At 45.7% G+C, this 24253-nt stretch overlaps 1 protein-coding gene and 1 non-coding gene across 5 annotated transcripts in view; one reads left to right on the forward strand and one right to left on the reverse strand.

The window, feature by feature from the left end:
• The window catches only part of h6pd (hexose-6-phosphate dehydrogenase (glucose 1-dehydrogenase)), a 73520-nt gene extending 50253 nt beyond the window's left edge, over positions 1-23267 (reverse strand). Inside the window, exons 1-3 of one of the 4 annotated variants that reach the window (XM_078557828.1) lie at positions 23247-23267; positions 6252-6913; positions 866-983 (exon numbers count right to left, since the gene is read on the reverse strand). In XM_078557828.1, coding sequence (XP_078413954.1) covers positions 866-983; positions 6252-6881 — 748 coding nt within the window. In that variant the 5' untranslated portion in view covers positions 6882-6913; positions 23247-23267. Of the gene's footprint in view, positions 1-865; positions 984-6251; positions 7775-7822; positions 8314-10941; positions 12148-16680; positions 16933-23246 lie in introns of those variants that run through there. The other 3 variants (XM_078557825.1, XM_078557827.1, XM_078557826.1) reach the window with 3 other exon arrangements.
• LOC144691301 (U11 spliceosomal RNA) lies at positions 14925-15059 on the forward strand. Its single transcript, XR_013579100.1, has one exon. It is a non-coding gene; the product is annotated as a U11 spliceosomal RNA (small nuclear RNA).
• Positions 23268-24253: the final 986 nt, after the last annotated feature.

Below are 24253 nucleotides of genomic sequence, written 5' to 3' on the forward strand. Positions count from 1 at the left end.
GCCTTGAGCTAAGGAGAGTTAGAATGTCCTAGATATTGTCATAGCAATTCCAGCACAGTAGGAGCTCATTGTGGCTGCATTAGCTCCACATCACAGCTACCTACTCTGATACCATTTTAGCGTCCTTATACCTTTTAATATTTGTCTTCAAACATTCCTCTAATTTCCTCTTAAATATTGTGACTGAGGAGGCTCCGACACCCTTTATACTCTGATAACCCTTTAAAATAAGAACCTTCCTTCTAACCTACCGCTTTCTGCTCTCGTATCCCATTCTACATTTATGTCCCCCTTTTTCACTGAAAATAATTTTACAACATATCGGAGCAGGCTCGAGGGTTCAAACGCCCTACCCCTGCTCCCAATTTGAATGTTCGTACTTCCCTTCTCAAACCCTGCCCGAATTTCAATACCACGAGCGATTTTCCCCCTCGGATTTTGGCTTGGAGTTTGCAGCCGCAACGACGGTGAAACTGTCAGCGCCCGCCATCATTGCTCCTCTGAAATTGACAAGAACTTGCCCTTTTACAGCTGTTAGCTTCATTGTAAAAACCCTTGTCAGGTGTAAAATTAAACTCCTGACCTGCCCCAGCAACATGCCAAGTGCAATCAAGATGGCTGAAAGGCATTTCTGAATGAGGTTGGTAAACGAATTGAGGCTAGTAAATGATGGTTAGTTTTGTGCTGTGGACACGTACTCAGCAGGCAATGTGTTGAAGCATTATTTGTTTTCAGGTGACAATGTATCACTCTTCAAAGCTTTCCAAAAAAAACTTTGGGTGGCTTTTGAGAATTCCACCTGACAAAGCGTGATGTCCATTTATTTCAGAAGCAATGTAATTTCTTGCACGGCCATTATCCCTACCTTTAGAATCCAGGGTTTCTTTCAAGACAATTTCCACTCTTTCAACATGATGTTGGTTCCAGATGGGATCCAAGGAATGACGATTATCATGCCGGAACGGTAAAATATGGGCAATCGCCTGAAACCACGATTAGGGGGAGAAAAAAAAGGTTCATGAATAGAAATATTGAGGCAGGTAAACACTGTCCAATTAATTTTTTCACCCCAGCCGTTCTATCTTTCTCGCCTGAGTTGGTATAGGGGGAAAACAGTTCCCGGTTCCAGGATTTCAATCCAGGGAATAGTGAAGGAAAAAAATGATGCATTTCCAAGTGAGGATGGTACGTGACTTGGAGGGGAACTTCCAGGTGGAGGCGTTCCCGTGCATCTGCTGCCCTTGTGCTTCTAGGTGGTAGCGGTTTGGAAGGTGCTGTTGACGGAGGCTTGGTGAGTTCCTGCGGTGCATCTTGTAGATGGGACACACTGCTGCCATGGTGCGTCGATGGTGGAGGGAGTGAATGTTAGTGTATTGCAGGCAAGCCGTCAACACCCATATTTCCTAAAAGGAATCATTGGATAACCATCGAGAAGGAAAATCCCAGGCCATGAACTAACTCATCACATTACTGCCTTTCCTGAAATCAATGTCTGAACTGGAAACGGACCACCAGTTCAGGAGGCAGTACATTGTACCTGCTGAACCACCGTAACACTCCGTGTCCATGTTAAACCTTGAAGTCTGTGGTTTTACATTAGTCTATCAGCCCCTTCATTAGCAAGCCTTGCTTCCAGCATTTCCTCATCCATATTTTCAAACAGTTGCTCAATTGTTTTCTCAAGAGAGTGCAGCGGAGGTTTACAAGAAAGTTCACAAGAGGTTTACAAGAATGGTTCCAGGGATGAGAAACTTCAGTGACGAAGATAGATTGGAGAGGTTGGGACTGTTCTCCTTGGACAGGAGAAGGCTAAGAGGAGATTTGATAGAGGTGTTCAAAATCATGAGGGGGCTGGGCAGAGTAAGATAGGGAGAAGTTGTTCCCACTCATAAAAGGATCAAGGACGAGCGGGCACAGATTTAAAGTGATTTGCAAATGAAGCAAATGTGATGTGAGAAAAAGCTTTTTCACACAGCGAGTGGTTCGGGTCTGGAATGCGCTGCCTGGAAGTGTGGTGGAGGCAGGTTCAATCGAGGCATTCAAGAGGGCATTAGGTGATTATTTGAATAGAAGCAATGTGCAAGGGTGCGGGGAGAAGGCAGAGCAATGGCACTAGGTCTAATGCTCATTTGGAGAGCCGGTGCACACACGATGGGCCGAATGGCCTCCTCTGTGCCTTTAAATTTCTGTGATTCTGTGATTCAATCAGAGCTCCCATTACCACACTATGAAAAAGGCAAATGCAGATTTCACCAGGACGATGTTTATCCCCTGGCTATAATTAAACTGAATTGTAGAAACATATGAAATACAAAGAGGAGAAGAGGCCATTGGGCCCATCAAGCCCACCCCATCCACAAACCCAGTCCCCTTATCCTGCTTGCCACCAATTCAGGGAATTCTTCTCCAACTTCGAAAGGCAATCAACCAAGGCTCCAGCAGATCACAGTGACAAGAACTGATCCTGTCTAACTGGAAATAGGCTCTCAAGAACAGGCCCCACTCCTTTCACAGGGACAGCAGCAACCCCTTACCTACCACATGTTCAGGAAGTCTAGCCCTGAGGGCAGTGATTCCCTGTGAAAAGAGCCCCTCCCTGGTGTGTAACCTGACTACTCCAGATTGTGTAAATCTAACTCCACCACCTCTTAACCCTACTCACCTCAAACAACTAGACTGAGTCCACTCCCTCTCTGATCAACATCTTGCGTCACATACTCCCTCAGTCTGAACCTCTTCAGAGTAGATCATTTTTGTATCTCATCCTGATAAATAACAGGCCTAGGATTTAGGTGTCATCCTGGTCGCCCTCCTCTCCAGCCTCCCCAGAGCCTCAATATTCTTCACCACGCACAAGGGCCAAAGTTAGAAACAATATTCCATGTGTGGATATACTGGGACCTTTTATAGAGTAAACAGATTGCTCTTTGTCTTGTACTCAATGGTCCTCCCAGTGCCTTCTAAAACCTTTAATTTGCTTTCTCTATAAGCACCATACATTGCTTATGTGCAATGATTGATTAATAGTTACTACCAGGTATCTCTCTTGATATATCACTATTAATGGGTATCTTTGCAAAGTATAAATATTCCTGGGGTTTCTTAATCTCAAATACACAACACTACGTTTGTCCACATTAAAAGACATCTGCCAGACATAGGCTCATTTCCCTACAGTTGTCTAAAATCAGCCAATAACATATTGATTTTGGTTTGAATTGCTAACTCTGATGCATTTTTTTTTAATGCATTCAACAAATTTAAGAATATTTCCATCAATACCCCCTTTAAATTGTTTCCGAAAATGATGAACTGCAATGGTTCCAATATGGAGGCTCGTGGAACTCCACTTGTAATCAGCTCTATGGTCATGAATAACAGCCCTCTGCTCCTGAGATTTCGATTGAATCTCCATCCAACATAATATCTGTCATCTAATTCATTGCGTAATTTCATTCCTCCAATGTCTGTGCCTTATCCAGTCTCTTTTGGGACATCAGCAGGACTAAAACCATCCATCATTTTACTCACTTCCACATAGAATTTAATAAGGTGTATAAAACTATTAACGACCTCGATAGAGTGCCCATTTCCCTTAGCAGGGATGTCAATAACCAGGGAGCATGGTCCTAAAGTAACTGGTAGAAGGATTAGAAGGGAGCTGAGGAGATTATTTTTCATTCAGAGGGTGATGGGGCTCTGGAACTCACTGCCTGTAAGGGTGGTAGGAAAGAAACCCTCACTGTATTTAAAAAAATACTTTGATATGCAATTGAGGTACCATAACTTACAGGGTCACAGAACAAGAGCTGGAAAGCAGGATTAAGGCTGAATAGCTCTTTCTTTGACAGTACAGACAGAATAGGCTACATGGCCTCCTTCTGTACTGTAAATTTTCCATGATTCTATGAATGCAGTCAGGTTAGTGAGGTGGAATCCAGGTTTCCTGAAGTCATTGTGGGAGTCCCTAATGACTACCTTAACTCTCGAATGGATGAACCACATCTTGCACAATGTTATCCAACAGCTTCTCTGTAACTGACGTCAAACTCATGGGCCTATAGTTATCAGAGTCCAATTTCTTCCCCTATGTAAACAACGGTAAAAAGAGGAAAAAGCTATAAGTTCATGGGAACCAGCACAAACCTCCCTCAGTTGGGAATTTGATGCATTAAAAACACTGAGGTGCAGCAGAACTGAACCTATGGACTGACTGAAGGTAAATGATACTCCTTTATGTCAAAAGTATATATGTTGTCCAGCACTTTTGTTGTCTATTTCAAGTGGTCATTGGCTGTCTATCCGATGGTACAATGATACTTAATTGGTCCTAAATTCAGGTAATGCATTTACATGACAGAACAACTTGAAGGAATCAGGGTCAGATGTTGCTACTTGCATCTTATGAATCTGAGTCTATGTGACATTTAGGGCACTTGTATACTATAGCTCAGTGCAGTCTGGCCTGGCAACCAATAGCAAAATGAAATTCCTGCATTACACTCCCATTTCCTTGTTAGAAGCCTGTCACTAGTCTCCTGAAAGCTGACCAGATCCATCAGTGGTTTTCCATAGTAACCAAGAGAAGCTGGGTTGGGCACTTTATACTGGGGGATGCCGTCAATTGTGTGACATTCGTGCAATGGCACTGACAACATGACTGCAATATTAAAGCCTCTTTAGAGCTGGCATCAGCAATTGACCAATTCCAACGAAATGAGCAGCTTCTCCAAGGCAACGCCTGCACATCACGACGAGAAAACTGGACAAAAATGATGGAGAGCGACCATGCACCACTGGACACAGCACTTGTTGTACTAAAGACAACCTTTTTATCTCCGCCCCGCTATGCTGAGTTAGTTTGATAGGTAAGATACCACAGAGCTACCAACAATCCCCTTCTGCCATAGTTAACCCATGAAAAGTGGGTAGAGTGGACTATTCTTGATAGGGTCCATCACTGAGAAACATAGTGGTGTCCCCATTCAACGTTCATAAACTTTCCAATTGCTGTTAAGAGTAGGAACCTTAGCTCATTTTCTTCCCTCTTACTCAAAACCAGGGAGGTCAAATAGGATCCTAGGCTGTGATTGGCTTGCTCATTAAAGAGCAGGGACCAATGTAAATTCACCATCATATTACGCAGTGTTTCCTACTGAACACCATTGAACCATCTGGGACGGTAGGAGACATTGCTCTCTGCTTATCATGGCAGTAATTAGGGAAGTGGATCCACATGCATACACCAGGCACAGTAGTGTAGTGGTTATGGACTGATAATCCAGAGAATGTGAGTTCAAATCTGACCAGGGCAGACTGAGAATTTGAATTCAGTTTAAAAACCTAGAAATGAAAAAGCTGGTATTAGTAAAGGTGGCCGCGAAGTTGTTGAATTGTCGTTAAAAAGACCCAACCAGTTCACGAATGTCTTTTGGGGAAGGCCATGCTAAACCTGTCTGGTCTATATTTGACTCCAGTCCCTTACCAGCATGGCTGACTCATAACTGCATCTGGAGTGGTCCTAGTGAGCCACTCAATCGTATGAAACCAATATGGGATGGGCAATAAATGCCAGCCTTACCAGTGACACCCACACCCAAAGAATGAGTGATAAGAATAGATGATAGTGTTACTTAATTACGCCACCTCCTAATCAGCAGGTTTTTAAAAAAAATTAATTCGGGAGACGTGGGCGTTCCTGGCAAGACTGGTATTTATTGCCCTTGAGAAGGTGGTGGTGAGCCATCTTCATGAATCACTGCGCTCCTTGTGGATTATAGTTTGTGTAACAGTTTCGATGCGACCGAGCGGCTTGTTTGGCCACTTCAGAGGGCAGTTAAGGGTCAACCACGTTGCTCTGGGTCTGAGGTCACATGTAGGCCAGACCGGGCCACAAAGGCAGATTTCCTTCCCTAAAGGACATTAGTGAACCAGTTCGCTCTTTACAGCAACCTGGTAGTTTTATGGTCAACATCACTGATACTAACTTTTTATTCCAGATTGTATTTAACTGCTGTGGCAGGATTTGAACTTACATCTTTGGAATTTTAGTCCGGAGCACTGAATTACCAGCCCAGTAACATAATCACTCAGCTACAATACCTGATGGAGAGAGGCGTTCCATAAATCATTCATTTAAAAGAAAAATAGACAACTTTGAAAAGTAGCCAGTTCGTGGACCCAGCCCGCACGGCCGGAACAAGGGATTGGGATTAGCGATGCTCTTGTTCGATAATGCGAACCAGACTCACCTGTTTACCAAGGTAATGGTCGATTCTATACATCTCCTCCTCTCGAAGAACCTTCTGCAGCGCCTCGGCTAACTGCTGAGCTGAACCCAGGTCGTGTCCAAAGGGCTTCTCCAGAACAACGCGCAGCCAGGACCCTGCCCTCGGACGGCAGGTGGCGTTGATCTTGGTCGCTATGTCGGCGTAGGCAAAAGCGGGGACGGAGAGGTAAAAGAGACGGCCTTCCTCCTTGAGCCCTTCCTGCGCCAGCACCTCCTTGATTTTCTTGTTCAGGACAGAGTAGTCCTCCAGCGTGTCCAACTGATGGTACTGGGTCGACTTCAGAAACTGGTCTTTGAGCAGAGCGCATCTGACTGACGGCACATTTGACAAACACGACAGGCCCTTCAGTATCTCGTACATTGCCGGTGAGCCTTCGGAGGAGCTGAGTCGAGTGCCACCATAAAAACTCAGGCTGTGGGCGCCCCCAACCTGCTCCACGTACGACTGAAATAAACCTTGCCACAGGTACTTTTTAGCCAAGTCTCCAGTGGCCCCCACTAAGATAACGGAAATATGAGACTTGGATTCGGTTGCAAGCACCTGCAGCAATGCACACAGAAGCAGCCCACATCCAATTGGTGTCGAGGTCATCGTTACGTCGGGCTGAGTTATCCTCCAAGCACCTGAAAAAAATAAATAAACGTAAAATGAAATGGCTTGCGATTCCAGTTCTCACAAAAAGATGGCAATTTTTAATCTCTGCCACACCTAATGACAATATTCAGGAACTTAAGAAGAAATATCATTGAATATCAGTGAAAGCGAAATACTTCAGATGCTGGAAATCTCTAATAAAAACAGCAAGTGCTGGAAATATTCAGCAGGTGTTATTCTGCCACTTACACTCACTCTGGACAGATGCTTTATCTCTTTGCTACAACCATTACCACTCCCTTTGTCTTTTGTTCCATGACATCTTTGTCATTTAATCTCTCCCGCCCTCTACCCTAGCACTGACCTTCCTTTTTATTCTTCCTTCCCCCATCACATTTCTACCGCCCTTCAGTTCTGAAGAAGTCATGTACAACTCGAAACATTAACACTGTTTCTCGCTCCACAGATGCTGTCATACCTGCTCAGCGTTTCCAGAACTTTCTGTCAATCATATAATGCCTTACCGCAACCTCAGAATGTCCCAACATGTTGTAAATGTAATTATTTACTTTGAAATGTGGTCACTGTTATGTGAACAAATGTGGCAGCCAATTTGAGCTTGGTGAGATCCTATAAACAGCAAATAAGATGAATGAACAACTGATCTGGTTTTACAGTATTGGTTCAGGAATGAATGTTGGCCAGGGCACTGAGAGAACTCTTCTCCCTCCTTCAAAATAGTGCCATTAGATTGCTAATGGCTGCCTTAGCAGGTGAACAGGGTAGAGGCAGTAACAGAAAATGCTGCAAAAAACTCAGCAGGTCGAACATCATCTGATGAGATAAAAACAGAGTTAACCTTTCGAGCCCGTACGACTCTTCTTCAGAGTCTTCTTCTTCCGCTCTGAAGAAGAGTCACACGGACTCGAAACGTTAACTCTGTTTCTCTCTCCACAGATGCTGCCAAACCTGCTGAGTTTCTCCAGCATTCTCAGTTTTTGTTTTGGATTTCCAGCATCCGCAGTATTTTGATTTTATATTCGGGTAGAGGCAGTCGCTGGAGGCCAACGAAGGCTGGAAGCTTTGATCACTTTCCTCCTTCCCCAGGAGTTGCATAACTCTGATTTCTTAGCACTGAGCTGGGAAGCTATGTCAATATATTAACGTGCATTTTGCACTTGTATCTATCAGTTATATATTAGCCAATCACCATATAAGTGCTAAGTGCTCTTTAAACAAGAAGCTAAAGCGAAATATCCCCTCCGGAGAGCTGATTGGTGCTGATTGACCTGAGCACATGCTCAGGCTGCACGATCCAAACGAATCCAGCAAACTCACAACACTGGGTAAAAACATCCAAATCAAAGCCCAGGCTTCAATGAGAAGCTCAGGCCTTCGAGGAGAAGCTTTACGTGAAGGAACTAAAGGAGGCAAAAAAAAAGCCAATGTGGTAGATGAATTTATTCTTGTTATCGCATGAAAACTTTAACTGTTTTGTTCTTAAACCTTTTATTTGGACATTGGAAATTTCATGGCCTGGGAAGAAATCAGAAGGCATCTGGAATGATTTGTGGGAATTCGGTAGTCGGATTGTGCAATCATCATGGTGATGCACTCTCATCCATCCAACAGTCACGCAGGGCAGACCCTTATCGGGGCGATGAGACCCCCCATGTCACTTCTTTTCCAGAAGGCCACTCAGGCATCTAGAAGGCCAGCAGCGGGTCGTCCCCTGGGATCAAGGACCCAGAAGTCCTGCCCACCAAGGGCTGCCAGCCAATCAGAGGCCAGCAGCTGTTCTGTGCTCAGCAGCGCCACTGGAAAGGAGGTGGCTCTGCCAGTACTGCACCCACCTGAGGCCCAGGCTCAGGGAGGGGACCCAGGCACAGGCATCGATGGCGGGAGGGGCATCGTGGAGTGAGGGGTACGGAGGAGGAGCGGTGAGGGGATTCAGCAGCACGGACAAAGGGGGTGGCTCAGCTTCCTCGATGCCTGGTCCCTCGGTCTTCCCGCCTCTGGCTTAATCAGGGTGGAGGCAGGAAGGTGACGGAGTCCCCACCTGGCACCCTCCTGCCCGATTAAATGCCCCCCCCGCCATCAATCCTGCCACTGGGGAGGGCACAAGATTCCGCCCTATGTGTGTCACACAGTGTGACACTGTCCACAATGAAAAGACAGGCCACAGCACCACCTAGAGGAGAAACAGGTTTTTCAATGAACCACCCTCCCCATAAAGCAATCGACTCTCTCCCATTGTGTTGCACGTGGTAAATCAGAGAACATGGTCTCTTTCACCTGCTTCCGCTGCCTTTGTGTTTCTCTCTCTCTCTATCCTACACCTGTCTCTCTCTCTCTCTTTCTCTTCTGTTTTGCTATCTGCCCTCTCACTGTCCTCACTTCTGATTTTGGGGTGAGAGATGGTGGGTAATGTGGCATAGCCAGTGGTGAAAGAATTCAGCAACAACAGCATGCCCCACTTACGGTGGAGAATTCAAGGAAAATGTAGCCTTCATGGCTCCCTTCCCATCCTTCCCTCCAGTGTTTCATGCTTTCCTCCTCCAAAATGTGACTATTATTATGGTTCTCCCCCCACTGTACCACTAAAACCCTCCTTTCTCGCCACAGTCACTATCCCTACCTTTCCCTCTTTGAATTACCCACTGAACCTCTGTAATCTTCCTTTGCTCTATCATCAATTATCTCATCCTTAATCTACTCCCATATCCCGTGACTTTACGGCCAAAGATGAACGGTGAGAGGCCAGAGATCCCCTTACTCCGTTTTCTTACATTTTCTTCCAAAATATCAATTTTTTTTTTAAAGAAGAAATCAATTTAGAATGAGGAAAGAAACAGCCGGTCTCTCTCTTTTGTCTGTCCATGTATCACCTCATGTGGTGGCTGGTGAGATAGTTAGTTTCTGCCATTCCATTTACTTCCAGTTTTAATACATGCTGCTAAACCAGAATCGTGCTCCCAATGCCCCACCTTCACAAATCATTTGTCACCACCCACCAAACTCTAAAGCTTCACCAGTTGATTAGCTGTCACCTTCAGGGTAATATTCACTACTGCAGTTAACAAACACACGTAATGTCAACATTCTGAATGTATAACCAGAACTAAAAACTCAAGGTTTATTATTGGGTATAATGCATAATTGAATATTTATTTTCCATTCCACAAAGAACACACAAGACAGGGGTATCCAACTTGTGCCCCCCTCCCCTCAAACTATGGCAATCTGCCCTTCTCTCACCCCTGAGTCAGAGCTTTGTGGATTCAAGTCCCACTTCAAAATCCAGGCTGACTATCCAATACAGTACTGAGGAAGTGCTGCACTGCTGGAGTCGCCATCCTTCAGATGGAATATTAAACCCTCTCAGGTGGATGCAAACAATCCGATGGCACTATTTTGAAAAAAGAGCAGGGATGTTCTCCCCAGTGTCCTGGTCAATATTTATTCCTCAACTAACAGCACAAAATCAGGTTATCTGATCATGATCACATTGCTGTCTGTGGGAGCTTGCTTTACGCAAATTGACTGCTGCATTTCCTATGATGCCACAGTGACTACACTTCGAAAGTACTCCATTGGTTGCAAAGGAGCCTGGGATGGTTTGAGGTTGTGAAAGATGCTGCACAAAGTCAAGTCTTTCCTTCCCTTCCTCAGTTCTTCAGCTCAGTTCTATTATCATGCTCCTACTCACGGGTGTATTCTGTTGGAACGTCATGGTTTTGGAGATTAATAACCACTGTTTTTGCTGCTGATACCTCTGGGGTGGACAGATTCCAACCCAGAACACCAAGATCTTTCAGTATCAGTAACTAGAGATATGTAAGAATTAAAAGTTCCACTGATTCAAACTTTACACCGACCCATCTCCCCATCCCATCTCCGAGACCTCACTGTACCCTCCCACACAGTCCATGACGACAAGGAAAGTTCGGGCTTCCTGCCCAAAGCGTCCGACAATTTCGCAACTCAACGCAAACTTGTTTCGCATCTTCACCACAGAACAGACTCCTTAAACTCAGGACTGACAAAGCAAACTCACCTCCCACATAATTTGAAAATGCACTGAAATGCTCGCAAGTTTTCAAGAACAGGTTTATGGAAATGCCACCATAGCTTTTGAAATAGAAAACGTGGCACAATTATTTTGCTGAGCAAAAAACATGACACAAATGCTCTCACAGCAGGAGTGCAACATTAGACTCACACAAGCCATTTGTTCCAGTGTGCCAGGCAAGGCAGAATAACAAGGCTTGGAAATATAGAGAAGCCCTCTTAATGCAAAATTTTATTCCCTCAGTGCATCCCAGTGTCTGATCCTCTCTTCTTTCCCATTCTAAAGTAACTAACCAACATATTTACTCAGAATATTTATGCCTTATTAAAACAAACCAAAATCAAGAACGACTGATTTATAAAGCTGTGCTTAATCCACATGTGATTTCAACAGACCCCATATAGTTCCATAAAAGGTCAGGCACATAATCCTCCTCCTCCTCCAGATACCATGCTGTAAGAGGGCATTGGTGACTATGGGCGTCCATTGGATTGGCCCATGATTATGTTTGGCAAAGTACTGCAGTGGTTTGCTGTTGCCTTGTGCAGCGTGCTGACCATACTACACACCCGGAGTCTCACCCTGTCCGCATGTTACCCTTGAGGTGGCTGTGGTGGGGAAGAGACTGTTGTGGAATGTGCCTTTGCAAAGAAGGTCCAGAGAGAAATGCATCCTGAGCAGCTCCGTGACGCAGGACTCTGTGCTCTACGGACTGTTCCCACTGAGACAAACATCAACTGCAGCTGGAGGATCATCAACTTGGTGAAAGATGTTTTTTTGGTCTGCTCAAAACTTGTTGGTCTTCCAGTGCAAAGAGTTGTCCCTGACCGAGTGTTGCAGACTGGCACATTCCAAGGTCCAGGACTACGTGCTGAGGGACGCACTAAAGCTTGGGGCAGCCGCTGGAAAGGCGCAATGGGGAAAGGTCGCTGTTTAAGACCTTTCAACCGTAGTGCTCCGAGGGGCTGGGAATTGTATAGACCACAGGCTGTATGACTCACACTGAGTGTATGCAGTGAATATTACAAGTATCACAATTATACTGAAGCATCTCAAAGTGCAACATGATCTACGTAGGCAACTTAAATACCATTGCACTTTCTGTAATGACCGTTATGAAATGTCTGTAATGTTCCTTTGATTGGACTGAAGCACCTCAGAGTGCAACATGATCTATGTACAAAACTTGAATATTATTGCACTACGATGGCTATTTTGAAATGTTTTGTAATATTCTTTCTGATATTTTATGAACAAAGTATATTTTTGCAAAAAATAAATGGCTGGGCAGGAAACTCTCCCGCTCTTACCACCTGCCATCCGATGCAGTTGAAAGATTTACAGGCTGATAATCAGGCCACATTATGAACACACCTTCTGTCACCATTAAGTCCTGAAGTGGGATTTGAACCTGAGCTTCTGGCCCAGAGATAGGGATGCTACCCACTGCACCACAAGACCTCCTTTCCCCCAGACGCTTAACATGGTTTCTAAATCACTGCAATTTCTTTAGCCTATTTTTGATGGCAGGGGTATTAAGATTATGGAAGCAAGGTGGGTAGATAGAGTTAAGGTACCGGACACCCATGTTCTAACTGAAAGGTGGAACATGCCTGATGGGCTGAATGGTCCCCTCTCATTCCTATGTTCCTTAGTGAGAGTGAAAGCACAAATTCAAGTGAAAAATCAGGTGCCAGGGGAAGTCACACTCGAAAAATTCCCACAATTCGATGATTGGAAAGCCAACAAAAGAAAACTTGGATCTTCAAGATGACGCAAAGGTGCCCTGCATTGAATTGTAGCACACTCCCCGCTGTATGAAAATAGTAGCCCTAGGCTCAGTGTAAGGACAGCAGTTAATGATCAATCTCTTTGCCTTGCTTCTCTAGTCGCAGAGATCAGACTGCAGGTTTCAAAAGACCCGAGGCCTGATCCGAGTGGTGCCCATAACAGTTGTGGTTTCTCTTTGCAAAGTGGATGGAAATGATGGACAGCTTTTTCTGGATGGCAAGCTGTAACTAGTCGGGGTGCCACAGGGATCGGTCCTCGGGCCCCAACTATTTACAATCTATATTAATGCTTAGAACCATAGAACCATAAAAAAGTTACAGCACAGAAGGAGGCCATTCAGCCCATCTTGTCCATGCCAGCCCAAGGACACCCAGGTGCCCTTTCTAATCCCACCTTCCTGCACCCGGCCCAAAGCCCTGTAGCTTACAGCACTTTAGGTGCAGATCCAGGTACTTTTTAAAAGAGTTTACAGTTTCTGCCTCTACCACCAACTTGGGCAGCGAATTCCAGACTACCCTCTGCGTAAAAAATTTCTTCCTCATGTCCCCCCTGCACCTTCTGCCACTTATCTTGAATCTATGTCCCCTGGTTCTTGGATTCAGGGATAGAAGGTACTATAGCTAAATTTGCAGATGACATCAAAATAGGTGGGAAAGTAAGTTGCAATGAAGAAATAAGAAATTTACAAATGGATATGGACAGGTTAGGTGAATGGGCCAAAATTTGGCAGATGGAGTTTAACGTGGATAAGTGTGAGGTTATCCATTTTGGTCAGAAGAATAAAAAGGCGACTTATTATTTAAATGGAGAGAAACTTCAGAATGCTTCAGTGCAGAGGGACCTGGGTGTCCTCGTGCATGAATTGCTGAAAGCTAGTACGTAGGTACAGCAGGTAATAAGGAAGGCAAATGGAATTTTGGCATTTATTCCTAAAGGAATAGAGTATAAAAATAGGGAATTGTTGTTGCAACTGTACAAGGCATTGGTGAGACTGCACCTGGAGTACTGTGCACAGTTTTGGTCCCCTTGAGGAAGGATGTAGTTGCACTGGAGGCGGTTCAGAGGAGGTTCACTAGATTGATTCCAGAGATGCGGGGCTTGTCTTATGAGGAGAGATTGAGCAGTTTAGGCCTATACTCACTAGTTTAGAAGGATGAGAGGAGATCTAATTGAGGTATATAAGATGCTAAAGGGGATAGACTAAGTAGACGTGGAGCGGATATTTCCCCTTGTGGGGCATTCTAGAACGAGAGGCCATAGTTTTAGGCTAAGGGTTGGTAGATTTAAATCAGACATGAGGAAGAATTACTTTTCTCAAAGGGTCGTGAATCTGTGGAATTCACTACCTCAGAGTGCAGTGGATGCCGGGACGCTGAATAAATTCAAGGAGGGGATAGACAGATTTTTAATTAGTAATGGGTTGAAAGGTTATGGGGAGAGGGCAGGAAATTGGAGTTGAGGCTGAAATGAGATCAGCCATGATCGTATTGAATGGTGGGGCAGGCTTGAGGGGCTGAATTGCCTACTCCTGCTCCTAGTTCTTATGTTCTTATGGACAGGGATAATTTTTCTAGGTGTTTACCACATTCCCATTAGGAGCCCATAAGAACGGAGCGTTATAGAAATAGGATGGAAGATAGATTTTAATAGCAAAGTTGAAAGCCAGGCAGGTTTAAGGAATTCAAATCCCTCCGTGACCTCGCCTTCTCCCCATCTTGGTAATCTCTTCCAGCCCTTCAGCTATGGCTCCTTCACCCTCTCCTACCCCAGTCCATGCCAACTCTGTGTTCCTCTAATTGGACTCTTTATGTGTCCAACACTCCCTTTGCCACACGAATGCAGATGTGTCTTCACATACCTTGCCTCTAAATTGGGGAGACTAGAACTAGAGGGACACAATTTAAAAACAAGGGGCTTCCCAGTGAAATCAGAGATGAGAAGAATATTTTTCTCTCAGAGGGTCTTGAGTCTGTGGAGCTCCTTTCCTCAGGGAGCAGCGGAGGCAGGGGCTTTGAATATCTTTAAGGTAGGTTCGATTGGAGCATTCAAAAGAGAATTGGACTGTTATCTGAAAAGGAAGAATATGCAGGGATATGGGGAGAAGGCAGAGTGGCACCAGGTGCTCACTCAGAGAGTCGGTGCAGACAAGATGGGCCGAGTGGCCTCCTGCTATGCTGTAAAAGGGTTTCTGCTGTGAATTGCACGTGGATGATACGCTTGCGCTTTATCCGTGCGGAATCGATAGCGAAAGATTTCGGAAGCACAGTTTTCGTTTCTTGAGGCTGCTGACGATTGTTTGTCTCAGCACTCCGAGAAAAAAAACAATTCTGTAATCCTGTGACAAGCGAGTCAAAGGCTATCAGGGCAGGAAAGTGAAGCTCAGGCCACAATCAGATCAGCCACGATTTATTGAATGGCAGAGCAGGCTCGAGGGACCATATGGGCTACTCCCTCTCCTAATTCATAGGTTCATAAACTTGGGAATCCCCTAAACCTCCCTGACCCTGTCTCGTACTTTAATACCCTCATTGAAACCTGCTTCTTTGACTAAGCATCGGTCCTCCTAACACTGCCTTCTTTGGCTAGGTGTCAACTTTTATTCGGTCCCCCTTCTGCCAAGGGTTTTGGGATGTCTTTCCAGGTTACACGTGCTAAATAAATGCAACTTGCTGGCGAATGAAATGACATTCATTAGATTTCTAAAACATTTTTCGTAAGTCTTGTCAGTTGCCTGCGCACAAGGGTTGCTTCGGGAGTTTTGCCCAGTATTCCTCGAGCACCACGTTTTTCCCTTTTATTAGGTCTCGGACCCAGGATAGCCGCCACCTGGTGTCTTGCAAGCTGATGCTCTCAAGTGAGAGTCGCTCACTTTAGCTGCCCAGGACACAGAGGCAGTTCCGATGCAAGAGGACGTGATCGGGCAGTGTTGAACAGGCAGTCTTTCTTCCCCGCTGACTCAGCTAGCCAATTGATTTTGAAGTAAATGCATAATTTTAGCTTGAATGTGCCCATCACATCTAAGGTGGTGATGGACCTGTCACCCAAATGCATCTCAAACAATTGAGAGGTCTGAAGTCTGGCAAACAGGTACAAATACTGCTGCGATGAGCATAAACCTTCAGTGGTACCAGTTCCTGTAGCAGGAGAGATGTTAGATGGTATGAGCAGGAGTGGAGGTGCTACAGGTGGCAAGGGGAGAATAGGAGGGAGAGAGATGGGCACAGGAAGCAGGAGGAGAGAGAGGAGGGAGTAGAGGGGATGGAGGGGGATAGAGGGGCAGAGGAAAGGGAAAGAAAAGGGTAGAGGGAATTGGAGGGTAGAGAGAGCGAGGGGACAAAGCTTGGGAGGGAAGAGAATAAATAGCAGGAAAAGGAAAAGAGGAGGAAGCAAAAGGAAGAGGTGGGGAGAGAGAGGGGTAGATGCCCAGAATGGGAGTGAGCAAGGGGCAGAGAATGAAAGACGAGACAGGAAAAGAAGAATAAGAGAGATACAATCACACAGGCAAGAGCATGAGAGAAGGAGAGAGGAAATGAGAGAGACCACAGAAAAAGGGGAGTGAAAACCATGAGACACAGAAAAAGGACCATGAGACAGGAACTTACAACAAAGGAGAAGGGAGGAACACAGCAAAATTAGAGAGCGGGACATAAAACATTATTGACAGGGAGAGACATGAGTTCAATGCTGTAATCCAGATTTCAAATAAAAACAATGTTTGCTGAAGTAAAAGATATGGGCTTGGTGCCAGAAGTTTTGAGAGTATCACTGAGTATACTAGTTTATGATATTTGTTGCAGTTTCATTTTCTTGATTTGCAGAGTCAGTCACCCTGGCTCCAGAATAAAATGTGTACTCACCCGACTACGCAAAATTAAATTGCCCACTTACTCTCCAAACAAAGCAACAAGCTACTCTGTCAGCAACAACACTCACCTGCAATCCTTCACCCTTGTGCTCTCTGCTTTTCTGCTGTACCAGATCTCCGCTCCCTTCAAACCAACCTTTCACTATTTGTCAGCTAGTACCTCTGGTCAAAGTTCAGGAAATCCAACTTTTAAGGTTTAAAAAGAACGACTGCACAGGAAACAAACGTCTGAAACAAGAAGACAGATTAATGTTTGGATAAAGCATTCTCATCCATCTAACACTCAGCTCTCCTTTGGTACCTCTTCCATCAGTCTGACAGCCATTGCCGCCATCTCCAACTTCCAACCCGACATCAAACTCTGGGTGTGCCAAAACCTCTCCAGCATAAATGACAAAAACTGTAGCCATCAGCTTCAGACTGTCAAACACCGATAAAACCCCAGCCTTGCTTCTAACGCATTCCCTGGCCATCAGCTCACACTTAGCCCAGAGATTCTACAGTCCCAGCTCAGCCTCTTGCCCCAGGTCCCACCAATCACTAAGATCAATTTTCTATATCTCTGCTTCCAAGTGTCCTCTGCTGACCACCAAAGTCCCTTATCCATCGATGTATCAACGCACAACTGGACTCTTGTCACCTTCCTGTTTCTCTGTATAGCCGACAAGTGATTCAGAATACACCACCTGCAGTCCTGAACCGTACTGAGCTCTGCAACCCAATACCCCTGTCATGGTCAAGCTCCCCAAAGCTAATGACTTAAAGATTCTCATCGTCTCTGCGCAAAATCTTGGGTCCTCCAACACCAGCCCACTTCTCATTCCCCGCCCCCTCTAACATTGGAAAACCAGCTTCTGATGTTGCTTACAGCCGCCTCACCCCCATCTCAGCCTTGCTACCTCCTCCCCCTGACTGATGGACACACAAACAGTCCTGTGCCACTCAAATCCATTTCGGGACGGGCAACTCCAGTACATCACCTCAGGGGAGTTACAACACAGGAACGGAGCACTGCATCATCAAATTGCCAAAACACTTGTGAACGATGTCTATCTGCTCCAGGGCTGGTGCTTCAGTCGCCACAGGGCAGGGAGGTTAAAGTTTCTCCTTAGTCAAGAGTCACTGAGGTCAGAGGGAGCCTCCCCACCATTCTGCTCAAGAACATCCAGCTCAGCACAAGCCACAAAGTGAAGCAAGGGCCCTGTGATCGATACAGCTCTGCACTACACTGATCAGGAATTTTAAGTATTCTGTTGTGGAGTAGCTGGGGTGGTGCATTTAAAGCCGAAATATCAGCATTTTGTGTCCTACCCTGTGGCAGAATCTGCAGATCACGCGTTAGGCTCATCAGCCACCTCAGAACCCATCGAGCTGGAGCAACAGAAGCAAGTCAACCCCAATCTTGAGGGAGTGCCTAAGACAAGACAGCATCATTTTCTGATGAGTCTATTTCTTTAAAACTTTGCATTTTCTGGGGAATTAAATCCCTATTGGGGTACAGAGTACTGGCACCCTCAGCTACCCTCATCCAAACCTCTTGTTCATATAGCAGCATGATATTTGACTGTAAGGGGCATCACACCAAGTGCCATCCTGTCCAGAGCCGATGTATACACTTTACAGTAGTGGGGTGGGGGGGGGGGGTCACTAAATAGCAATCAGAAGCAAGAGCTGATTACCCCCCCCAACACAAAAACTGGAACAGGGGACTGTTGAGGTTAATTGCAAAATCCCTTTCAAAGTTAAGATGAAAAAGCTTAGCACAGGACACAGCTACTCTTGGCCATTATGACTTGCATTGTGCAGTGGCGCTTTGTGCTGTTACGACTCTCGTTGGTCTTAGCAATAGAAACTGCCCAACTGCAAGACGCAAGAATGTGCAAGGTTATGGAGAGAAGGTGGGGGAATGGCACTAGATGAGCTGCTCGGTCGGAGGGTCAGCACAGACACGATGGGCCGAATGGCCTCCCTCTGCGCTGCAGCAGCTCTGTGATTCAATCATCTTGGCAGAGCAACATCTAAAAAAGGATGCAAAACCCTGTTGAAATATTACACTGGAGCAGCAATAAAATCATTCACACGCCACAATTTCCTCGTCCTCCGTGTCTGCCGATGAAACCAATGCATGTACCATGTGTGAGGAGGAGATAAATTTATATTTTGTAATATCCACGGTTTTCAAATGTAAAGACATATGGGCAATTGGTTAAACAGTAGAACATAGGTCCAAGTCCCAGATATGATCTATGATCTTTGGACAACTTGCATCTGTGCAGTTGCTTTAGTGAGCATTCCAAGGAGCACGCAGGCACTGAACGCTCGTGAAATATCGAGATGACGGAAGGCACAGTTGAAGAAATATGCATCGAGGAGACTCTTGAAGGTGGGGAAGAGAGGCAGCAAGGCAGTAGGTTTCGACAGAATGGTCCAGAGATTACGGTCTTGCTAGCTAAGGACAGTGGTGACATGGAGGGAGGGTTTTAATGCTGATCATGGAAAGGCCAAGATCAGAAGAGGGGAGGACACTTAGATCTGTGTTGGAAAATGGCAAGAGTGGCGGTTCCTCTGGGGAGTGCAGCCACACTCATGGCACTGTGAGTGGCTCAGCTGCACGGGGCGGGGGGAGTAAAAAGAGGGGAAGAGCAATAGTGGTGGGAGACTCGATAGTAAGGGGAACAGACCGATGTTTCTGCAGCCGTAGACGTGACTCCAGGATGGTATGTTGCCTCCCTGGTGCCAGGGTCAAGGGTGTCACTGCACGGCTGCAGGGCATTCTAAAGGGGGAGGGCAAACAGACAGAGATTGTGGTACATATTGGTGCCAATGACAGGGGCAGGATTGGCACCTCAATATTCCAGGATTTGGGTCTTCAGGTGAGACAGGGAAGGAGGTAAGAGAGGAGGGGGTATTGCAATATTGATCAAGGAATCAATTACAGCAGTAAGGAGGGATGGTATCTTAGAAGGCTTCTCAAATGAAGCCATATGGGTAGATCTTAAAATCAAAAAAGGAACAATCACATTGCTGGGAGTGTACTATAGGCCCCCAAACAGCCAGAGATAAATAGAAGAGCAGATATGTAGGCAAGTTTCAGAGAAGTGTAAAGATAATAGGGTAGTAATAGTGGGGGATTTCAACTTCCCCAACATTAACTGGATAAGTCAGAGTGTGATAGAGGGAGCAGAATTCTTAAAATGCATCCAGGAGAGCTTTTTAAGTCAGTACGTAGAAGGTCCTACAAGACAGGGGGCGATCCTGGACTTAATTTTAGGGAATGAAGCCGGGCAAGTGGTAGAGGTATCAGTGTGGGAGCATTTTTCAGATAGTGATCATAACTCTGTTAGATTCAAGGTTGCTATGGAAAAGGACAAGGATGGGCCAGAAATCAGAGTACTAAATTGGGGGAAGGCTGATTTTAATAAGATCAAATATGATTTGGCCAGAGTGGACTGGGAGCAGCTACTTTTAGGTAAATCTGCTTGAGTGCAGTGGGACTCACTCAAGAAGGAAATAGGGAGAGGACAGGGCCAACATATTCCAGTAAAGACAAAGGGTGGGACCAACAAATCCAGGGAATCCTGGATGTCGAGGGATATACAGGATTGGGTAAAGAGAAAAAGGGAGGCTTATGGCAGATCCCGAGGTCTCAAAACATCGGAAGCCCTAGAGGAGTATAGAATGTGTAGGGGGAACTTAAAAAGGAAATTAGGAGAGCAAAAAGGGGGCATGAGAAAGCATTGACAGGTAAAATAAAGGAAAATCCAAAGTTATTTTACAAGTACATTAAGAGTAAGAGGATAACTAAGGAAAGAGTAGGGCTCATTAAGGACAATAGTGATAATTTGTGTGTGGAGCCGGAAGATGTAGGTAGGGTACTAAATGAACACTTTGTGTCAGTGTTCACAAGTGAGAGGGACGACGTGAGTATGGAAATCAGGCAGAAGGACTGTGATATAATTAAAGAAATTAGCATAGAAAGGGAGGAGGTTCTAAGTGGTCTGGCAGGCTTAAAAGTAGATAAATCTTCAGGTCCAAATGAAATGTATCCCAGGCTGTTGAGTGAGGCAAAGGAGAAGATAGCAGGGGCACTGCCAATAATTTTCAATACCTCTCTGGCCACAGGAGAGCTGCCAGAGGACTGGAGGACAGCCAATGTGGTACCGTTATTCAAGAAGGGAAGAAGGGATAAACCAGGGAACTACAGGCCAGTCAGTGTAACCTCAGTGGTGGGGAAACTATTGGAAGCAATTCTGAGGGACAGAATTAATGTACACTTGGAGAGGCAGGGATTAATCAAGGACAGTCAGCATGGTTTTGTTAAAGGGAGGTCATGTCTGACCAATTTGATTGAATTTTTTGAAGAGGTGACCAGGTGTGTAGATGAGGGCAATGCATTTGACATAGTCTACTTGGACTTCAGCAAGGCTTTTGATAAGGTCACGCATGGGAGACTGATAACCAAGGTAAGAGCCCATGGGATCCAAGGCAATTTGGCAAATTGGATCCAGAATTGGCTGAGTGGTAGGAAGCAGAGGGTGATAGTCGAGGGGTGTTTTTCTGACTGGATGCCTGTGTCCAGTGGGGTTCCACAGGGATCAGTGTTGGGTCTCTTGCTGTTTGTGGTATTTATAAACAATTTAGACTTGAATGTAGGAGGGTTGATCAGTAAGTTCGCGGATGACACGAAAATTGGTGGGGTGGCAAATAGTGAGGAGGATAGCCTTAGATTACAGGAGGATATAGAAGGGCTGGTCAGATGGGCTGATCAGTGGCAAATGGAATTTAATCCGGATAAGTGTGAGGTGATGCACTTGGGCAGGACAAACAAGACACGGGAATACATGATGAATGGTAAGACCCTGGGAAGTACTGAGGATCAGAGGGACCTTGGTGTGCATGTCCACTCGTACCTTAAGGTAGGGGGACAGGCAGATAAGGTGGTTAAGAAGGCATATGGGATACTTGCCTTTATTAGCTGAGGCATAGAATATAAGAGCAGGGAGGTTATGCTGGAACTGTATAAAACGCTGGTTAGGCCACAGCTAGAGTATTGCGTGCAGTTCTGGAATCCACATTATAGTAAGGATGTGATTGCACGAGAGTGCAGAGAAGATTTACCAGGATGTTGCCTGAGCTGGAGAGTTTTAGTTATGAGGAGAGATTGGATAGACTGGGGTTATTTTCCTTGGAGCAGAGGAGATTGAGAGGGGACATGATTGAGGTGTATAAAATTGAGGGGCATAGATAGGGTAGACAGGAAGGAACTTTTCCCCTTGGTGGAGGGATCAATAACCAGGGGGCATAGATTTAAGGCAAGGAGCAGGAGGTTTAGAGAGGATGTGAGGAAGAATTTTTTCACCCAGAGGGTGGTGGGAATCTGGAACTCACTGCCTGAAAGGGTGGTAGAGGCAGAAACCCTCATAACGTTTAAGAAATATTTGGATGTGCACTTGCGTTGCCATGGCACACAAGGCTATGGGCTTAGTGCTGGAAAATGGGGTTAGAATAGTTAGGTACTTGTTTGACTGGCACAGTCTCAATGGGCCGAAGGGGCTTTTTCTGTGTTGTAGACCTCCCTGTGACTCTATCTGAGGTAAGGCCACGGATGGATCAGTTAACGGGGATCGTGAATCCTTTGAACTGAGCGATGGGGCATGGAACCAATGAAAATGGGCAAGGGGAGGTATTTAGGGGCGGGCAACAATTAGTCCAGCTCCAAGCCTGGTTATCCCCAGCATTGTCCCCATTGAAAACCCTGCCCAGGCCTTCATTCATGGGCAGGATGTGAGTGCCAGAATTGACAGATGGTGGAGCACAGGAAAGCGACAATGGAGCGTGTTGGGGAGGTGATGAACGCACGGATGGGGATTTCAGTGAGGGCTGAGGTGGGGGTGTGGAGAGGGTCGGCATTGGGTAGGGTTCTGAGGTTAGAAACGGATGGGGCCCCGCTACATGTAAAGCACAGGAGAGCTTCCTCAATGGGGGTGCTGTAACACACAGGGACATCTCACAGGGACAAACCTTGCTTCATTCAGGGCTGGCCAATTTCAGACTTTGGCATGATCATGGACATTCTATCCCTCTTGCAAATTTAAATATATATAAAAATATATATACACACACATATAAATCTGAAACAAAAGCAGAAAAGGCTGGAAACATTCAGATCAGACAGAATCCATGCACACAAAAGACACGTTTAACATTTCTGATATATCCTGTTTCGTTGGTGCCGGTCACGCCTGGAAGGTAAATACCTATCCGCTTAGACTGACGGGTTTCAGGGAATTTCTGCTCTCTTTTCAAACCTGGGCACCATTGATTCATTTGAGTAGGACCCCTGTCATGTAAAAGGGCTATGGCACAGCATGTTGCAAACCTGAGCCCTCTACATAACCGCAGCGAGTATCCCCTGTACTGTTATCGTTACTGTATCCCCGCAATCGGTCATAATGTGCAACCCCCCCAAGTCCCATGGGGTTTTTCATAAGCAATTCCTTATTCCTGCAACTTGCGCCAAACGATCCCGCTGCAACATCTGGACACATGTCACCCTCCCCCCCTTCCTCCCCCCCCCCGAAATAAATGACCTCCCAAAACGCAAGGGCAATTAAAGCCCGAATTTTGCACCCACCTGCTAAGTATCGCACTTCCTTATTCGTGTAACACTGGCCAGGGATTGGTGTAGCGACAAAGTCATCATCTGACTACTGCTTCCGGCCCACAAGGGAAGCAGGATGCCTGCCTTTCAGAAAATGTTGCATTGATCAGGCGTTTTTGCTTTTCACACGCCTGAGTTTAGTGGGTCTTCGCTGTGGCTTTGCACCGTGCTCTGTGCCTCTGGTGATGTGACCTGGACAATGACACTCAGGGGTTATTCTAGCTGAGTCTCCAGACTCCCAAGAGTTGGAAACAGTTAAAGCAATTTGCAGTGTAAGAAACAGCACAGTGCCTTGTCAAATCATCAAGCTTCCCCCAAATCCTTCACAAACGTTGATGTGGTCCAGTTTGTGCACAGCAAGATCTCACAGAAAATGTACTGGATGGTTAGTTCACCTGCTCTAGGTGGGGGGCTAAAAGCAAAATACTGCGGATGCTGGAAATCTGAAACAAAAACAGAAAATGGCTGGAAAAACTCAGCAGGTCTGACAGCATCTGTGGAGAGAGAAACAAGAGTTAACGTTTCGCGTCCGTATGCACTCATCTCGCCACAGATGCTGTCCGTACAGACTCGAAACATTCGCTCTGTTTCTCTCTCCACAGATACTGTCCGTACAGACTCGAAACATTAACTCTGTTTCTCTCTCTGCGGATGCTACCAGACCTGCTGAGATTTTCCAGCATTTCCTGTTCTTGCTCTGGGTGCTCTTGGCTGAAGGCGGAATGTTGGCCAGGATGTAAAGAACTCCCAACTCTTCATCAATCAATGTCTTAAGATCTTTCATTTTCAACAAAGCCTATGGATTGCTCTTGAGTTAGGTCCTTCCAGGGTCATTCGCATCTCTTGTTTTCATCCAACTTCTAATGAAGACCTGCATTTTTGTAGGACCTTTCACAACCTCAGGATATCCTAAAGCGCTTTCCAGCCAATGAAGTACTTTTGAAGTGTAGTCCCTGTACAGCAGGTACAGGAGATGTTTA

Source organism: Cetorhinus maximus, chromosome 15, assembly GCF_964194155.1.
Source record: "Cetorhinus maximus chromosome 15, sCetMax3.hap1.1, whole genome shotgun sequence".
In the NCBI taxonomy this organism is placed as follows: Eukaryota; Metazoa; Chordata; class Chondrichthyes; order Lamniformes; family Cetorhinidae; genus Cetorhinus; species Cetorhinus maximus.